The sequence below is a fragment of the Aotus nancymaae genome, unplaced genomic scaffold, assembly GCF_030222135.1.
Source record: "Aotus nancymaae isolate 86718 unplaced genomic scaffold, 86718_ANA_hifiasm-v0.15.2.pri h1tg000059l, whole genome shotgun sequence".
In the NCBI taxonomy this organism is placed as follows: domain Eukaryota; kingdom Metazoa; phylum Chordata; class Mammalia; order Primates; family Aotidae; genus Aotus; species Aotus nancymaae.
In genome coordinates this window covers 35,801,153-35,822,000 of record NW_026988473.1, presented here as the reverse complement: position 1 = coordinate 35,822,000, position 20,848 = coordinate 35,801,153, and the positions used below count along the sequence as shown (strand labels likewise).

Sequence of the window (20,848 nt, the reverse complement as noted above, 5' to 3'; positions counted from 1 at the left end):
TACAAAAATTAGCTGGGCATGGTGGCATGCACTTGTAAGCCAGCTACTAAGGAGGCTAAGGCAAGAGAATCACTTGAACCCAGGAAGTGGAGGTTGCAGTGAGCCAAGATCATGCCACTGCACTACAGCCTAGGTGACAGAGTGAGACTCCTTCTGAGAAAAAAACAAAAACAAACCAAAAAAATCTGGGCATGAAAAGCAATACAACTTTCAAAGGCAAATTTGCTATTTTTGTTGGAATTTATTTTTCCTGCCCTGATACAAGCTTCCTGAATTGTTATACTGATTGCTTTTATGCTGAATTTATGGCAGGTAATATAAACTACATTACTTATCATATAATCATATATTACTATTGAACTGGTGCTACTCTAAGTATTTTACAGATATTGACTAATTTAATTCTCCTAACAAACCTATAAGTTAAGTACTATTATTCATCTTTAAAGAAGAAGAAACTGAAGCACGGGGAGATTAAATATTTAAGTATGGAAAATTAGTAAGGAGTAAAAACTAGGACTCAAATTCCAGAGTGAGCTCCAAAGTTCATCTCCTATCATCTTTGTTCTGTTGTCTCTCAAAAGTGAAAGACAACAATGTCATTATTTTTGAGTATGTTCCTTCAATACCTAGTTATTGAGAGTTTTTAACATGAAGGGATGCTGAATTATTTGTGTTTTTCATTTGCTTGGTAAATTTCCCCCCATCCCTTTATTTTGAACCTATATGTGTCATTGCACCTGAGATAGGTCTCTTGAAGACAGCATACAAATGATTCTTGACTCTTTATTAATCTTGTTCTTCTGTGTCTTTTAATTGGGGAATTTAGCCTATTTACATTTAAGATTAATATTGTTATATGTGAATTTGATACTGTCATCATGATACTGAAACTAGCATTTTCTTACACACATAAAAAGGGAATTTTTCATGATTAGTTCTATGTATTTATGACAGATAATGTTTCTACCGATAAAATGAAATACATGTGATTTAAATATAATTTATAAATTCTTGTTTCTTTAAGTCTCTTGAGTTTGGGTTTCTGTTTTGCAGGAAAAGCTAATTAACCCATATAGATACGAGTTGTCAGGAATACTGTTCTGATTAAATAAATTTTAGCAGATATCTAAATGATGAGAAGAAGAAAATCATGCTTGGAATTTTTAAGACCTTGCAATAAAAATAAACTTAGCACTTTTGAGGTAAAACAAGACCAGTATATCCAGAGCATATTGAGCAAGAGGCAAGTGGTAGGAAAGAAAGATTGTGAAGGAGAAAATAATGTAGTGTATTATTTGTTATGGCAAAACACATTATTTTTAAATCAATGAATAAATAAGGAAAATGTGCATATGTGAGTTGCCTGGGGATCAGGGATCTTGGCTGGGTTGACATATGACTCTAGAGATCCACCAGCTTGCTTATCCACTAGTAGTTTGACTATAAGCTGGGTTTATTGTAAATATTTACAATATTAATATGTTGATTAATATAACCTCTCACATGCTCTTTTCTTTTTGCTAGCTTTATTTTCTTGATAGAAACTGTCACCATCTGATTTTATATATGTATGTTCTGTCTCTTTTTAAAGACAAGGATTTCTTGGAGCCGGGCGCGGTGGCTCACGCCTATAATCCCAGCACCTTGGTAGGCTGAGGCAAGTGGATCACAAGGTCAAGAGATCGAGACCATCCTGGTCAACAAGGTGAAACCCCGTCTCTACTAAAAATACAAAAATTAGCTGGGCATGGTGGCGTGCGCCTGTAGTCCCAGCTACTCGGAAGGCTGAGGCAGGCGGAGGTTGCGGCGAGCCGAGATTGCACCATTGCACTCCAGCCTGGGTAACAAGAGTGAAACTCCATCTCAAAAAAAAAATTGAAAAAAAAAAAAAGGATTTCTTTTTCCTTCTTTCTTTTTTTTTTTTTTTTTTTTTGAGACGGAGTCTTGCTCTGTCACCAGGCTGGAGTACAGTTGCTCAATCTCGGCTCACTGCAACTTCTGCCTTCTGGGTTCAAGCGATTCTTCCGCCTCAGCCTCTGGAGTAGCTGGGACCACAGGTACGTGCCACCATGCCTGGCTAATTTTTTTTGTATTTTTAGTAGAGACGGGATTTCACTGTGTTGGCCAGGATGGTCTTGAGGATTTCTTTTTCTTTATTATGCTACAATTAGTTCAGAGAATGGTTTTTAATTTATATTACAAGATGAGTAATATTTGCTCAATAATAAAATTATTGAATGAATTTTGATACATAATAAAATGGCAGCTTTCATAAAGAAAATTAAATGCATTTTACTATTCTTGCTCTCAACAAATACCACAATCAATTGGAAGATGTAAACAATTTAAGAATATAAGTTTATAGGTTATTTAGAGAAAATATTTGCTGTGGTTGCAGTTATTGTTTTAAGTAATCTCGGCAATTCTCATGGCCCAACACAGTGCCTGGAATAGTGGAGACCACAGAGACTAATCAAAAGTTAAGTAGTTAAGAGGAACAATAATGGAATAAAGCAAGGTGGTGCAAATGCTATATGTATGCAGATAATGGAACTTCCAATTCTTCATATTCCTCATTTGAGCCCAGCTAATATGATACAGAGTAAGTATTGACATTTCTAGTTTAGAAAAGTCAAGAGCTTTGCCCAAGATCACATAACTGGGAAGCGGTAGAGGCAGGATATGAATATATAACTTCCAAACATGAGGGTACTGCTTTTTTCTTTGAATAGTGGAATAATGACACTTGTAATGGTATAGAGATATGGTAGGATAGAGAAGTATATGGCATTAAAACACAGTAATATAAATAGAGTACATACTAGTACATTTGTCTCCTTGGGCTGCCATAACAAAATACCATAGACTGGGTGTCTTAAACAATAAAAATCTATTATCTCTCAGTTCTGGCTGCTGAAAGTCCCAGAGTGAGGTGTCCGTGTATTTAGTTTCTGGCAAAGGCTCTTCCTGGCTTGTAGACTGTACCTTCTCTGTGTGTCCTCATTTGGCATCTCCACCTGTGAGCACAAAGAAAGATCTCTGTTGTTGTTTTCCTCTCCTTACATGAACATGTGTCCTGTGGAATTAGGGCCTCACTCTTGTGACTTCATTTAATTTTAATTATCCCAGAGTGCTTTGTCTCCAAATAACAGCAACAATGAGGAGTTAAGACTTCAACATACAAATTTTAGAGGGGGATAAAATTCACTCTATACCAACTAGAAATGTAAGTTAGGGATTTAAACCACAAGTGTTTGTAAGGACTTCAGTTGGGTCCTTGAAACTAGATGTTTTGGTCTAGTGAAACATTTAGTGCATATTCATCCAGAACTACCATTTTCTGCATATTAAGTATTTTGCACATCAAATTTTCATGACATATAGTAATTTTTCTTCATATATGGTATTTTTAAATTAACCTGAATTCTAAGTGAATCTTATAGGACACTGTTTTTTCTTTTCTCTCTTTTTACAATTCTTGGGCAATATATGACAGATGCTTAAAGAACAGAAGGAAATTATAGAATTTATCTAGAAGGTTTATCTCTTATTTTACAGGCGCAGCAGCTTACTGATCTGGAACAAAAATTAGCTGTAGCCAAAAATGAACTGGAGAAAGCAGCTCTTGACAGGGTAAGTCTACATCCATGAACCATTAAAACTTTAGTTTTAGCAAAAAAAAAATTTTAAGTATACTCATTCCTTTTCTTGATTTATTAATGTATTTCCAAATGCTGAATATATAAGACAGTTACAGAATTCAGGAATGTTTGATATCTTCTTTGGAATCCAATTCTTTCTTTGTTTTTGCTGCTACAGTAAATTAACTGAAGGTTCAGTCTTTGTGAGTTCATGGCTTCATTTTTCACCTCACTGGTATATTTATTCCATAATACCAGAAATAAACATGCTTTAAAGCACCAACTAAGACACTATATATTAACTCTGGGCGAATGAGTTATGAAGCAAATGTAAGTAATTATTGGTGTCAAATTGTTATTAACCAGTTTTTGAATGTGTGTATCTTACAATTTATACTTATCTATATTTACTTGGAAACATGCACAAGAACACTGAATATAGCAATGTTTATATTAATAATAAATGGAAATAATTTAACTGTTTACTATAAGATAATTAATACATCTATTTTTATATATTTTCTATACTCAAATTTGAAAATAGTAATTAAAAGATAAATATACATAAATGTATTTTATCAATATTGTTATACGTACAACATATAATGTTCAGTGAGAAAGGCAGAATTATATGTATAATATTTAACAATTGTTCAAATACACAAAACACATTTTTAAAAATTACATAAAATGTAAAAAAAATATGTATGTAGAAATTTGATGTGTGTATAGAAAGACAGAGTCACATAAAATTCATGGATACAATTGCCTTTGGGGAAAGACAGTAAAATAACACTAGGGATGTTTACAAAGTACACTTCTACTGTGCCCTAAATATTTTATCCTCCAATAATTGTACAGATACCAACTATCTTTAATTCATGCACAACATATATGTATATTTTACATATTATATACATACATTATATACATATGTATACAAACATTATATATGTGACAAATATAACTATGTTGCACATATGCTCATATGTGTATATTTATATTTGTTATAACATAGAAAATGATATATATAACAATTATACATATATTTTTATTATCAAAATTTTGCCTTTAATGTTTAATTCAGATAGATATTTATTTGATATTTGTTATGTTGCTATCTGCTTCTATTTTTTTTAACATAATTTTTTTTAATTAAAGAAAATATTCTGTCTGATGTCAAGGGCTTTTTATTTTTGTGGTCACAGCTTAGTAACCATTTAATTGAGGAAATTAAGCAAGTAAGATGATTATTGTTATAGACTTAATTTGCAAAAATACCTTTATTTTGCAATAGTACACTGTATTATTACATTTGGCAATTTTGAAGGAAAGGAGATTACCTTCTAACCATCAGTTTGTACCACAGTTGTTTTAGTAAAAAATAGAGGGGAGCTTGCTCTCTATTTTGTATTAAGTATAATTTGTTTTATTAAGAGCCCAGCATCATAAGATTTTTAAAAAAATTTCTATAAAACAAATTTATACCAATTTAAGCTAATCTCTGACCACATCCAACTTACACTACATATTACTTTTTAAAAATGTATATGGTTCATTGTAACATTGGTGGAATCAGAGAATCAGAGGCATTTATAATCCTAAAGCTCAAGTAGACCACCTTTGTTTTAGTCCTTTCTCTGCTATTCCTGCACAATCTCTGCAATACGATCTAAGTCCTAGAAAATCATTGGATTCCCACGATTCTGAAGCAGCCTGTTCTTCTCTGAGTTTTTACCCTCTCTGACTCTTGGAATATTATTCCTTATATTAAATGTTCTCCCAATTTGACTTCATATAATCTTTTTAGCCAGTCAATGACTAAAAAGCTTTGAAATGCCTTTTTGTGCGTGTGGCCATCCTATTCTAGGTACAATGGGAAATATAAAATATATGAGACAAGGTCTTGGGTCCCATATCTCTCACAATTATGTTTAGCACTAACAATTAGGAAATAATTATATGCTGAAACATGAGGCAACAGAAGCGCAGAGAATAAATATGTATTTTGTAAGTACCTGTGAGTCATAGGGCATGGTATAGTCACAAAACACTTTATTTTTCAACTGAAATTTGGCCTGAGTCAAAGGGTTAGTGTAGAGTTTTTCCTCCATCATTAGTTATGTTAGAAACAGATGCTTGGTTAGTGTAGAGTTGTTCAGAGCTCAGGGTTAGTGTAGAGTTGTTCCTCCATCTTTAGTTATGTTAGAAACAGATGCTTGGTGCTGCAAAGAAACATCAGCACTGAGACAAAGGATCTTTCAGCAGCAAAGCAATTTTTACTTCCTAGACTGCAGGAAATGTACACTTGCTAGCCATCCTGCCACGAGAGTACAACGAACAAAGGAAAAGCAGACGTATTTATCCCTTATGAATTTGGGGTCATCCTTACTGCTGTGTCTGATCCTTCTTGGCTGGAGTCACACCTCACTATCTAAACTAAAACCAGATTGGCTAATAACTTAATACATTTTTAAATGGGTAAGGGGCATAGGCTGCAAGCTGGGATATACTGGTGAGCACAACCAGCGCAGATATTTTGGTTAAAGTACAAGGACATAGAATGAATTATGTGCCTGTAAGCATGGCATGTTTAACAACTATATGGGATAGGGCTTAACAGAGATTTATTAGCATACTTAGGATTTATTCTTTAACAGAAAAGGAAACTTTGAAGAGAAACTTTTACTTCCCACAAGTTGTACATATTCTTACCTATTCTATGCTCTTCTAACCAGTTCTACCACCCAACCTCTGTCATTATGTCCCTAAATTTCAGGATGAGAGGATATATGTTTCAGTGGTTAAATAATGGCCTCCAGAGATAGTCTACTTGTCTTCAAATCATGACTCTTTGACTGAATGACTGTGTTCAAATTTCTCAAAATCTTTTTGTCTCATGGGGAATAACAATAAACTTTATTTATAAGGATGATGGGAAAATTATACATAGCCAAAAATTACAGTACTAGGTACAATGCCTGGAAAACATTCAGTAAGCTTAATAGTTATTATTATTGTTAGTGAATAAGATCACAGACTGCGTATCTGTGATAACAATTCCCTCTTTAACCTTCAGATCTTGTCACTCCTTTTGGTAACTATAAATGCCTTTCATATTACTGGAGGCTGATTTTAACAAATCTTATGTAAGATACATATGAGGCTCATAAACTTTAGCAGTAAAGTCAGATAGAAATGCTAGCTGACTTCAAAAGGGATAAAAACTACAACTTAATGAAATGGATTTTCACCTCTCTCCATCATCTTTATATGAGGCTTTTAAAATGCTCTTTGGGTATCTAGTTCCCAAGAATATAATATCTGGAATTCAAATAACCCTAAGTACCTCATACATATGAAAACATCTTAACACTTCAACTTGATTCTTATGACATATTTAATGAAAGAAGTCTCAGTTTAGCATCCCAGTATAAACAATAATAATATCAAGAGCTAAGAATCAACCTTGACTTTCTAAAAAATCATTTATTTGGCAGTATCTTATGAATTATATATAGTTGGCCTCAGCTACTGGAATATAAAATAAGCTTTTTGCTATGAAAAATCTCTCAAACTTTTACACCAAAAATATTTGTATAGTATCTGTCCCTCATAAAATTTCACCTGGGAAAGCATACATTATTACATCCATATTACAGATGATATAGCTACTAGGGTAGGTGACCTACACAGATGCCAATGACTGAGTAATAACAAATTGAGAAATCTTTTTGCCACCACACAGTGTCTGGCACATAGCAGGAAAATAATAAATAGTTCTTAATTAAAAATAAAGACCTGACCTAAATGAATAAACATTCTAGTCATCCTCCATACAAGGGACCTGGATATCACTGGAGCAGAGGTCCCAAAATATTGAATGCCTTTCCCAAGCTCTCTAACGTGATTTTATGGCAGAAATAAAGTTAGGGAGAAAGCATTTGGCCTCATAGCCTCTCATGGTCTTTCCAAAGTCCACAGCTGAGGACGTAGTGTCTTCATGTTAAAGAATTAAGGTAACGTGAAAAATATCTTGTAATGTTTCACTTGTGTAGAGATTAGATATTAGGGGCATAGTTGTCTTTGCAAGGTATGTCTTGTTGTCTCTAGAAAAAATGCATTTTTCTGAGAAAAGTACTAACGTACACCAAAAAATTCTATCTTCTAAGTCTTCCACCATCTTAAGATCACATACAAGAAAAAATTTCTTATACTTTTAATATTATATAGTGCAAGTGGTAGTATTTTTAATAAATGAAATAAATTTCTTATCTAATATACAAGATAAAATAAGAAATATTTCATTATTTTCTTGTTTAACAGAGTACTAACTTACATTCTCTGGAGGATTTATATAACAAGTCTGTGTTGTATTAGAAACTGATGATGCCACAGAAAAGATATCAGCCTTCAAAAAATTTTGTTAAAAGTAAACATCAAACATATAAACAACAAGATAATTTGAAATGATGGTTAGGACTAAATAAGATATAAAATTAGGAAATAAAATAACAATTTTATGAAAGAAGCATTCCTAGAAAGAGTGTTAGGGGACTGTTTCCATGAAAATAGTATGTGAACGAAGGCATATATTTTGTAAGTGGCAGTTTCTATATGGGTATTTGGAAGAAGGGTTCTGCAGGCAGAGGAAGCAGCATTTGTAAAGGCTCTAACATGGAAATGAGTTTGGGATGCTTGAGGATATTGTGATAAAGAGGGCATTTTAGTTAAGGAACTTGCATTTTACTATCACATTTTGAAACAAGTGAGAAAAGTGGTGTCCTGCAGGGACCGGAAAGACAGAGCAAAAACAAGACTGGCTGTACATGGTTTACATCATATTTCATTAGGTGACAGCTTGTTTTAGCAAACTTCAAAGCAAACAGTAGCCTGCAGTTTAAAACAGATGACACCTAACAGTATAAATAAAAATGTAATGGCATCATGATGTAAAATCATCCTCTGGGTTTTGCTCATGGAACTGAGTCAAACCTGAGTAGCATGAGTAATAGGTTCTATTAAGTTAAAGGAACGTAATGGGCATTAGGAAGAAAGATAACCAAATTAAGGCAGGGTTCCTAACAGCAATCTGTGGTTGCTGGCAGGAAAATAAATCTACAGTGCAATCAAGGAATGGAACCAGAATCTAAGATAGGAGGACATGTTGCAAATTTATGGTCCAAAAGAGAAATGAAGCCAGAAAGTAAGAGGTTAAGAATAGATTGAAACATAAGAGGAAAGATGGGGCACTACTATGGCAATGGGAGTAGATTTGGAGGTTACATTTTGTGATGTGTATTGTGTTAATCTGGTGTGCTCCTGGCATCATCAGGAGGTCTCTGGAAGCAGATGATTGCATCAAACTTCAGATAATTAAAAATCTAACATATATGCACATCCCCTTCATGTTCTATTGAAATATGTGCCTTGCCTAAATAACATTTATTCAAGTTTGATATTTGAAAGCATTAACTTGAAGCTGTTCATGATTTATTTTCAGCGTCTGAGTTTAGTTAATATTCAACTTTAGGGATTTGTCTGTTAACATATACCTTAAGCATGTTATAAATCCAACTTTTAGATATGTACTGTGTTAAGTGGAGCTCAGATGTTAATACAGTGAGTTCAATAGCATCATTGCTCTCTGCATAATTGAAGCTTTGAAAGTCCACATTTCAAAGCCACAATTTCTTTGGTTCTTGGCCATGACATGCCTGACTCTGTCACATGAACTATTTTCCATTGTCTCACTTTAATATGCGAAAAAGAATACATTTAAATTGTCCAATGATATCTGGATTATTTCTCTCCTGACACAGCATTCAATGTTGTGACCTTCTGGTCTGTAGTGAGAAAGGAAGGATCAATGGAGATTGAAACAAAGAACCAACAGAAACAGAAATCTGAACTACTACTTTGTTTGAATTAACTTATAAATTTCCATCACTACCATATAGAAATAATATTTTCATTTAAGTTTTTTAAGTCTTTTATTCAAAAAACCTTTTGTTGTGTCTCACCTAATGTATCAGGAATTGTGCTAGGGGCTGGCAACGTGTGTGTGTGTGTGTATGTGTGTGTGTGTGTAAATGAAAAATAGTAATAATTTGAAAAAACAAGACAATAATTTTAAAAAGTGTGGGAAGTAAGGAAGGGGGTCATAATCCAAGGACTAAAGCAAGGATATCAAACAGACCATTTTGAATTAAGAAAATTAATTTCTGGATGTCATCATTCATCAAAACCTCCTCCTGCCATCTTAACAATACTCCTCCACCCTGGACCTTATGAGATTCTAATTTTGTCTTAGATAAATTGACCACAAGATTAATAAGAATATATATCTGTCCTGTTTATAATATATTCCAACATAAGTCTATTACTACTTTCTAAAAATATCTTGACACAGCCAAAAGAGAGAAAAAAATGAAAGATTCCTTGAACTGCTATTCTATCAGCAGAGATTCTCATCTTAAAGATTAATGTTACTATATACCACATAAGAGTCAAAAGCACAGTGGCAGGTTGTGGGAAGGAGCCAAGTCAACCCTCAGAAAGATGAACATGAGGGCTTTATAGTAAAGAGAAAGAGAATAGTAGAGGGTGCTATATAAAGGTGTATTCCTGGTGATAATAGACAAAAATGCAGTAGTTTTGTTGGAAGCACACTGTTTTTTTTAGCACAGACAACAGACTTTACTGCTTTGTTGATTCATGGGCACACTAAAAGTGTGAACTCTACATTTGTGCCAGCTTGTCCATGGGTCTGGGCCCCAGAATCTAATCTCTCTCTTCATCACTCATGGCCCAAAGGCCATATCTCATGTCTCTAAATGGATAACATGAGATATTAGCTTATCAGTCCATGCCATACCCCAAATTACCCCTTAGCTGCCATAGAAATAGCCTGCAAATTTTCCCAAAAAGTTTTTATCGCTTTATTTTTGTAACTAGAGATCTTTCACTATATATGTATATATATATGTATATATTTATATTTCACTGTATATAGTGTGTTCATGACATGTAACTATGTATAATAATGTACATTATTATATGTCATATATATGTCTTACCAATATTTAAAAATATTACTGGAAGTAAAAATTGGGGATTTGATGGGAGTTGGTGGTGGTTGTCTACATTAGTCAGTTTGCCTTGTGGTTTACATCAGATATCTACCTGTGTGAAAATTTTAATCTTCTTCATAGTAAAGTAGTAATAATAATGCCTGTTTCATATCAGATTAACTCCTATTGTCACTGGAAAGAGGTTGTGATCCAGAACCCAAGAGAGGGTTCTTGGACCTCACACAGGAAAGAATGTCAAGCCAATCCGTAGAGTAAAGTGAAAGCAAGTTTATTAAGAAAGTGAAAAAATAAATGAATGGCAACTTCATAGGCAGAGCAGCCCTGAGGGCTGTTGATTGCCAATGTTTATAGTTATCTCTTGATTATATGCTAAATAATGGGTGGATTATTCATGAATTTTCTGGGAAAGCGGTGGGCAATTTGGACCTGAGGGTTCCTCCCATTTTTAGACATATAGGGTAACTTTGTGATGTTGTCATGGCATTTGTAAAATGTCATGGTGGGAGTGTCTTTTAGTATGCTAATGCATTATGATTAGTATACAATGAGGAGTGAGGATGACCAGCGGTCGGTCACCCTCATTGCCGTTTTGGTTTTGGGGTTTTGGTCAGCTTCTTTACTGTAACCTGTTTTATCAGCAAGGTCTTTGTGACCTATGTCGTGGGCTGACCTCCTATCTCACCCTGTGACTATGAATGCCTAAACTGGGAATGCAGCTCAGTAGATCTAAGCCTTATTTTACCCAGCCCCTATTCAAGATGGAGTTGCTCTGGTTCAAATGCCCATGACACTATTACCTAACAAGGCTCAGAGGAAATGAGAGTTTTATCAGAGACAAATTTGTTTTTACCATTATGTGGGGAAATTAAATAGAGGTATAGGTAATCTGAGAAACACAAAAATCTACATTGCTATGGCAACAATTCTAAATACAGAAAGTTGGTGCAGAAAGAAAGATGGCAAGCTTCATCCACAGAGTAAACAGACAACCTATAGAATGGGAAAAAATATTTGCAAATTATGCATCTGACAAAGGGCTAATATCCATCATATATAAGGAACTTAAATTTATAAGAGAAAAACAACCTATTAAAAAGTAGGCAAATGACATGAACAGACATTTTTCCAAAGAAGACATACATGCGGCCAACAAACATAAGAAAAAAGCTCAATATCACTAATTATTAGAGAAATGCAAATCAAAACCACAATGAGATACCATCTCACACCAGTCAGAATGCTATTATTAAAAAATTAAAAAATAACAGATGGTAGTGGGATTGTAGAGAAAAGGGAAGACTTATGTAGTTAGTGAGAGTGTAAATTAGTTCAACCATTGTGGAAAGCAGTATGGCGATTCCTCAAAGAGCTAAAAGCAGAACTACCATTTGAACCAGTCATCCCATTACTGGGTACATACCAAGAGGAATATACATTTTTCTTCCATAAAGACACAAGCATGTGAATGTTTATTGCAGCACTATTCACAATAGCAAAGACATAGAATCAACCTAAATGCCCTTCAATGACAGATTTGATAATGAAAATGTGATACATATGCACCATGGAATACTATGCAGCCATAAAAAAGAATGAGATCATGTCTTCTGCAGGAACATGGATGGAGTTGGAGGCTATTACCCTTAGCAAGCTAATGCAGGTACAGAAAACCAAATAGCCACTACTCCCACATGGGAGCTAAATGATGAGAACTTAGGAACACAAAGAAGGAAAAGACAGACACTGGGATCTACTTAAGGGTGGAGGGTGGGAGGATGTGAGGAGGGAGAGGAATAGAAAGGATAACTGCTGGGTACTGGATTTAATACCTAGGAGATGAAATAATCTGTATAAAAAAAACCCTCGTGACACAAATTTACCTATTTAACAAACCTTCATATGTGCCTCCAAACTAAAAGTTAAAAAAAGATGGTAAGTTTCAAAAAAGGATATTTTCTACATCAGAGTAACCTAGAGTATATTTCCTTTCCTGCAAACTATCATGATGGACATCATGTCCGTTCAAAAGAAACTAGTCAGATATATCTTTGTATTTTAGTGTTCAAAATATATCATGAAACGCATTAGCTCCTAGAAACAGACTGAGTGTAGATAAATTAGGCAATTACATCTGAAAACTGATACGTATTTTTGTGGGGAGTGAGTGTAGGCTAGGAGGAAAGGGAGAATGCAAGCAGATAATTGATGACCATAGCTAAATGTAAATATATTAATGCCTCTCTTTTGTAGGAGTCACAGATGAAAGCAATGAAAGAGACTGTGCAACTCTGCTTGACATCCGTTTTCCGTGATCAGCCTCCTCCCGCTTTGAGTTTAATCACGTCAAATCCAACTCAGATGTTATTCCCACCCAGGAGTATTGCCTCTAAACTTCCAAATGCCAGGACCAAAAGCAAGGTACCTACCTTTTATTTGTGTTTTGTAAATTAACAGCAAGTAATGTGTTGTCTTTAAAGCCCTGTGTATATAATCTCCAGAGTGGCTCCAAGTATGATAACAAATCCATTGAAAGATTAGAAGGAAAATGGAAGGTAGAAACCCCGTTTGTAAAATCTCCATAGTTTAGAAGAATGTTAGAAGGGAGCTTTCCTTTCGTAGAGAACCTAGCTGTTTCTTAGGTAGAATCATCTAATTGTTTAACAAAAAACAAAAGCTAATGATGTTGGAATAAGTGAAAAGAAAATATCTTGTATTACATTGCAATAAACATCACAGGTTTGATATGGAGAATATTTTCTTCTGGGGTATAAGTATCTTTACAAAAGTACTTTTTTTTTTTTTAAGTCTAGAACTCTCAACACTGGCTGCACATTAGAATCTTAGTGTACATATTTTTAAAAATGTGCTTATGTGTATTGAAATTTCAAAAAGCCTGACCCTGGGATTTTTTTCCCCCAGACCTATTAAATTAGATTTCTTTCAGGGTAGACGCCAGTTAATAAGTAATTTTTGAAAGTCCCAGGGTATTTTAATGTACGTTCAAGTTTAAGGACAACTCATTTGAACAAATCTTCTTCCAAATTCCCTTCAACAACCTATTTTAAATAAAACAAAGAACATTTAATGGTGCTTTTGTTTCAGTCTTCAAAAACATTAATTTGTAGGTTCTACATTGAAATGCATCCTGACAGCCAGAAATAATCTTTGGAGAAAGGAGTTTTGTTTTGGACAGTATGTTTGAAAGATCTAGTTCTCTGATCACTTGTCTTAGCATCACTTGTTATTAAAATGAGCGCTGTGGATACCAGTGTGACTTCTAAATACAAATCTCAAGGGTCCAGCACAGAAAACTTTAAAACCACTAATGCAAATACCTAATGATGTGTTACATCTGGCTTCCTTACTGCTTATTTCTGAGATTTTCTATTTTTAAACTAAAGTGGGTAGATTAGGGAAATGCTATTTTCAGGATGGAGAGTCAGAAATAAGTGGAACAAAATAAATCTTCTGATGTACTGTTTTTATCCATAATTAGTCAACTTATGAACGATGAAGATGTAGTCTGTATGAGATCATTATGTAATATTAATGTTTTGCTTTTAAAAATTATTCAAAACAATGTATTTTAACTTCATTATATTTTTATCTTTATTTTTATATGTACTGAAGGACCTCTAAGAATTTTGAAGCCAATATTTTTCTCATTCATTGTGTTCTGCCTCTTCACTAAAAAGTAAAGATTCAAAGTTTTGTTTACTTAACAAAACTCAGGCAAAATAAGTACATGATCTTGTATTTTTTTAATGTTCATCATGAAAAATTTTGGTAATTTCTTTGAAACTGGTCATTGGTAAAATGCACAGCTGCACAGCCTTACCCATCTATCAGAAAACCACACCCTTAGTCCACTTAGTGTTAAGTCTCCAGAGGAGGAAAGGTTGTCTCATTAAGACTTTGGGCAAAACAGCTTTGTAATTCTATGGACACATTATATTTGTTTCCAACTCAAAATATTTTTGTTTAAAATCATTATTAAAACTAGACTTTCTTTTTACATGTGTTTGATTACAGAAACTAATATTCTCTAAATAATGGGAAAAAAAACAGCTAGACTGTTTTTGACCTTGAGTATGTGGAGGAAATTACTGGTTGTTGCTGTAACTGGTTTTCTATGAATAAATGTCTGCCTTGTCTTTGAAATAAATAATATAGGTATTTATTATTTCTCTTGACTTCTCATAGGAAAAAAGAAAATAGTTTAGATGAATGTAGTTTGGTGATTGCCCATTTTTAAAAAACAATAACAGAAAAAGCCAGTTGTTTAAGATAGAATTTAATAAAACTAATATAGTGTACTATAGAACATTCTGTTTTACAAAGATGTTCATTAAAAGTTTGTATGATATTTATTATGTTTTACTCATTTATCTTTTTAATAGTGGTGAAAATTATATTTTATGTATGCTTGGGACTTAATTTCTAAGCAGTCCCCTCATAGATATTATTTTAAGAATCTTGAATAATATAATGTGATATGGGTGTATATAATAAGAACAAACATTTCAGTCATGGAATAATTATTCTCTGTATCCAAAAAGACAACTCGTAAATGAGGACATTTGAATAGCTTCAAATTCTTCAGTTGGCTAATAATAGCCACAATGATATGCAGTGCCTGGTGAGAGTTGTGAGACAACCCTATCACATGACCTTTCAGTGCCTCAGTTTTCTTAGTGCTAAATTCAGAGTGTTATTGTGATGTGAGTACTCAAAATAATAATTCATCTAATTTTCCATAATATCTGGCCATCTTCATCTACTTTCATTTGGTTTTTTAAATTATCAATCCTTATTTTAGAGAGATCTTTGTTTTTTCCTGATGTGATTTTTTACATTTCCTAGTAAGCAATTTTAAGGAATTTTCAACTCACATATACAAAATGATAAAATAGTGCCCAAAGTTTGTTATTCATTTTTTCTCCCAGCAGATTGGTTAATGAAGTCAAATTTTTTACTCCTGTGCATGCATGTGTCCATATTTATATGTGTGTGTTTATGTGTATATATTTGTATATATGTACATAGGTACATAAATATACATATAAATATTGTGTGTATATATATACACACATATACAAATGACTATTTTATATGTATAATTTATATATATATATATATATATATATATATATATATATAAAATTGTGAATTTTAAAAGCCACAGGTTCACGAAGGGAAGAAGATAAAATTGCAAGTGTTTACTAGGAAAAGGTTAAAAATAATTTATATATTAGTACCCCCACCATTTAAATGTATTATATCTATTATAGTGCATACCTGTTACATACACTATTAGAGATATAGCTTAAGTTTCTGCTGAGGGCCTTCAACCAAGTCTATCAGATACTTTTTCATCACTGCCCCTTTTACATTTGAGATGCCTGTTTCTTTCTAATTTGAGTGAATTTGTTTTTATCCTCCAAATTAGAATTATGTTTTCTTCCCTCAGTGCTTCGACAACTGAGTGTTTACTACTCTTGGCCCTTGGTCATCGCTTGAATACAGTCATGTCTGCATGTGTCTCCCTTCTTCAGAGAGATGATGTGCTTAGGTCCTTGATCTGTTTACCATTAGTGTCCAGAATGTTTCTAGAAAACTCATTTGAAATGACACTTGTTGTATGCCCTTCTTCTTCTTCTTACAAATTTTACTTATTTGTAAGTTAGAAAATTATGTATTATTGTTTATTTAGTGCTTTGTATTCAACTACGTTGGTTTTCTTCTGTTTGCCAGTACTCTGCTGGTAACTAAGAGAGCAAATTTGAAATGATACCGTCCTGAACTTTTGGAGATTGCAGCCTAATTTTCTGTAAGAAACAACAAGAAAAATGCAGGATTTGTTCTTAGTACATCAAGTCGTCTTTTGTTTGTTTCCTTGTTTGTTTTCTAGATATTTGGATATAAATACACAGATGATATATCTGTTATGTCTTTGTTATGATATTACGTGTTCGTTATGTAGAAAATAACATTCTTTCAAAGATATAAAGAGCCAAGGTAGAAACCAGGCCATCTGATCTGCATTTTGGATAAAATTAACCCAACTAAAGTAAAAACAAACAAACCATGTGACAATCTTCTGACCTATGTAGGAGAGAATGATGACCTGCTTTATGTCAATGACGCTAGAAATATGATTTAAAATGTTATTGAGTCATAAAATTGTCATGACCTAGTGACTAAATGGGAAGCATGAAAGAAAGAAATCAAGAATAACAGTGCTTGCATTCATTCATTATGATATAAAAGTCAACAGCAGGTTATAAAGGGAAGCAAAACCGGTTTGTTTTTAACCTGCTGTGTTTTCAGTTTCTGTCATAAAACAAAGTACTCACATCCAGTAGATGATTATATATTTAAATCTGGAACTGAGGGAAGACATCTGAATAAAGATATAAGGTTAGATATAATCACCATGAATAGGAGTTAAATATTGGAATAAATAAAATTATCTGAATAGATGGTATAGAGTGAAAAGAGATGAGGGCTGCAAAGAAACTAGACGTGAGAAGTAACATGAGTATGGTTTTATGTGTAAGCTAATAGATGGAATGTTTATGATGACAGTGCATTTATTCCCATTATTTTTGCTGAGATACTCTCTAATGTGTATTTAAGCTGAGAGCCATGACTTTTCTATGCCTATTTTACTAGTGCAAAAAATAGAGCATGCATGTCATTGTGTATATTTAGAATGACAAATACTCCAGTGGTCTGTTGGAGCTGACTCCTAAGTGCTTGCAAAAGTTGACTGTTAAATTTACAGAATTTGTACTATTCAACTGTTAAATAGAGGCATTATTAAATATTATATATATTTGCATATTAAATAAATTCTACTGATGGCAATGTGGTAAATACCAACGCTACTATATAGTGCTATAATCAATCTATGCTCTTAAGGATATTGTATATTTTGGACTTGTATAGTGGAAATACTATATAATAGTTATTGTTGCATATCTCTTTGCAATTTGTGTTCAATGACATCATGTTAGTAGGTTGAAATTGGTAATATTTATACTGTAGAAATTTAGAAGCACTATAAATCTGGGTCCTCCTAACCCACAGAGCTACTGAATAGCATTCAGTGTGTGTATGTGTGTGTGTATATGTGTGTGTAACATTTAAGATAGGATTACTGGGCATTATAGATAATATACGAAAAGTGTGTGACTAACATTTTTTCTACTGCTGTGTGGTAGAGCTAGACGCATAGTAGTGCTCAGAAAAGGCAAAATAATTAAGAAACAAAAAGGCTTGTTCAATTAGTGGAATTCAGAAAAAAACTAGTTTTGTATATCTATTGCAATATTTGATCTAATTATCTTCACTTTTTATAAAATATATGATACTTTATAGAATTTGAGAAAAAATATATGTTGGAGAAAGAACAGAAAGCATATCACCAAGAATCCTATCACTTTTAGTTTAAAAAATATGAATTAATACACAGTAATGTGTTTGGTGTTTATAGTTGCATAATAGAATGTTAAAGAGATGGAATTCATTAGTCAGACTAAGTAAAAATCTCTTTTCTGCTACTTTTTAATTTTGATAGCCTGATCAAATTATTTAACTTTTCTTTTTCTAAGATTTTGTGTTTTTTAAATTATATTTTAAGTTCTGAGGTACATGTACAGAATGTGCAGGTTTGTTACATAGGAATACATGTGCCTTGGTGATTTGCTGCATCCATCACCTTTTCATCTACATTAGATATTTCTCCTAATGCTATCCCTCCCCTACCTGCCCCCCACTGCCCCCTGCTATTCCTTCCCTAGCCCCCTACCCCTCAATAGGCCCTAGTGTGTGATGTTCCCCTCCCTGTGTCCATGTGTTCTCATTGTTCAACTGCCACTTATGAGTAAGAACATGTGATGTTTATTTTTCTGTTCTTGTATCAGTTTGTTGAGAATGATGGTTTCCAGCTTTATCCATATCTCTGCAAAGGACATGAACTCATCCTTTTTTATGGCTGCGTAGTATTCCATGGTGTATATGTGCCACATTTTCTTTATCTAGTCTATCATTGATGGGCATTTGGGTTGGTTCCATGTCTTTGCTATTGTGAACAGTGCTGCCACAATAAACATATGTGTGCATGTATCTTTGTAATAGAATGATTTATAATTCTTTGAGTATATACCCAGTAATGGGATTGTTGGGTCAAATGGTATTTGTAGTTCTAGATCCTTGAGGAATCACCACACTGCCTTCCAAAATGGTTGAACTAATTTACACTCCCACTAACAGTGTAAAGGCATTCCTATTTGTCCACATCCTCTCTAGCATCTGTTGCCTCCTAGCTGAAGCAATTTTTCACAGAAGCAAAGCAAGCAAAAAGTTAAAAGATAAACTAGTACATGGCAGGGAGAGGGAGAAGATAAAGTAGTACATGGTGGGGAGAGGGGGAAGATAAACTAGTACATGGCGGGGAGAGGGGGAAGATAAACTAGTACATGGCGGGGAGAGGGGGAAGATAAACTAGTACATGGCTGGCGGTGTGAAGGAAACAGACATAATATGGGGGAAAACAGTATGTTCCTGGTGAGAGACACTGAGTGGCACTGGGGAAGGAGAGAAGAGGATGCATTTGAGAAATGCAAAGGACATGAAATTTGGAGAAATTTGTGAGGAAGTGGAGATAAAAAAAACTGCATAATTGTTTTAAAGAAATTGGCTATGAAGAGGAAAAGAGTGGGCAAATGCAATGGGAGAGGTTCCTTGTAGAATGGAAAGAGATTTGAGTATAATTTTAGAAATAAGAAAGGGGATGAATGAAAAATATATATTGACTATGTTGAAGGCATAAAACACAGATATGTGATAAGGATTCAAATTTTGAGAAGCAGCAGCAAGAAATATGAAGAGTACGAGATTATGGCTGTGCGCAGAGGCTCACTCCTGTAATCCCAGCACTCTGGGAAGCCGAGGTGGGCAGTTCAGCTGAAGTCAGGAGTTCAAGACCAACCTGGCCAACATGGTGAAATCCCAGCTCTACTAAAAATACAAAAATTAGCTGGGTATGGTGGTGCGTGCCTGTAGTCCCAGCCACTAGGGAGGCTGAGGCAGGAGAATCACTTGAATCTGAGAAACAGAGGTTACAGTGAGCAGAGATCATGCCACTACACTCCAGCCTGGGTGACAGAGTGAGACTCTGTCTCAAAAAGAAAAAAAAAAGGACAAGATGAGTTGGACATGAAAAGTAATAGGAACAGACCAGATTTTGAGATGGAAGACAAGTTGGTAAAGATGAATGAAGACATAGATAGATTTTGATGCAGATTGAGGAAAGTTCTAAATTATACCACATGATCTTTAGTTTACCAGTCAAAATTAGGCTCTTCCTGACTCTGAAGAATAAGCTTGACATGCTCCACAAATGTCTTTGAAAACCTTGATTTCTCTGTCACATTCACCCTACTCCAATTTTGAAATCCCCTCTATAGCGTGCCTATGAGTGTCCTGCTTTGTTCTGCAATCCAAGGAGGAGGAGGTGGGAATATGAGAAAATACATTTCCTCGACTGCCTCAAGAGATTGACTTAGCAGACATGAGATCCAATCAAATGAAGAGTTGCTTCAGACAAAATTTAGCAAAACAAAAGCAAAAAATATACTAAATGATGATATGGATTAAAATTTAAAAATAATTTCAAAGCACAGTTAATAAATTCATGTATGTTTAAGCAAATTTAAATTTATAAAGAAAATTCACTATGGGATTGAACTCACATATAGTTCACTAGTGCCTCATATACCAAAACTATCTTCTTAAAGATAGGGGTAGGCTCTCATTTGTTCTGCCTCATAGCATTGTAGCACTTGTAGAGAGAAGCTGAAGATGCTTCTTTCAGTTACTGGATTTTGCTGATTTCTAATGGTCCTTGCGAGATATTAGAAAGTGCCATTAGGTGGGCACCCTAAGTATGTTGAGTCCCCTCTTTAACACCACTGTCTTGGAGGCCTGTGTTAAAATCTATGGCAAAATATCTGATACCCAGTGCCAAGAATTATTTGTAAGAGCACTAATTTGGATTTCAGCAGACCAGTTGCAAATCCTGATTTCTGCTAATTATTCAATGCA

General features: G+C 34.0%; 1 protein-coding gene across 3 annotated transcripts in view; it reads left to right on the top strand.

Annotated features, from left to right (window-relative positions):
* LUZP2 (leucine zipper protein 2) overlaps positions 1–20,848 on the top strand; it is a 548,899-nt gene that overhangs the window by 456,663 nt on the left and 71,388 nt on the right. For all 3 annotated transcript variants that reach the window (XM_012452226.3, XM_064365096.1, XM_012452224.3), the window contains 2 exons: positions 3,562–3,636; positions 12,989–13,156. In XM_012452226.3, the coding sequence (XP_012307649.2) occupies positions 3,562–3,636; positions 12,989–13,156 (243 nt within the window). The remainder of the gene's footprint in view (positions 1–3,561; positions 3,637–12,988; positions 13,157–20,848) is intronic.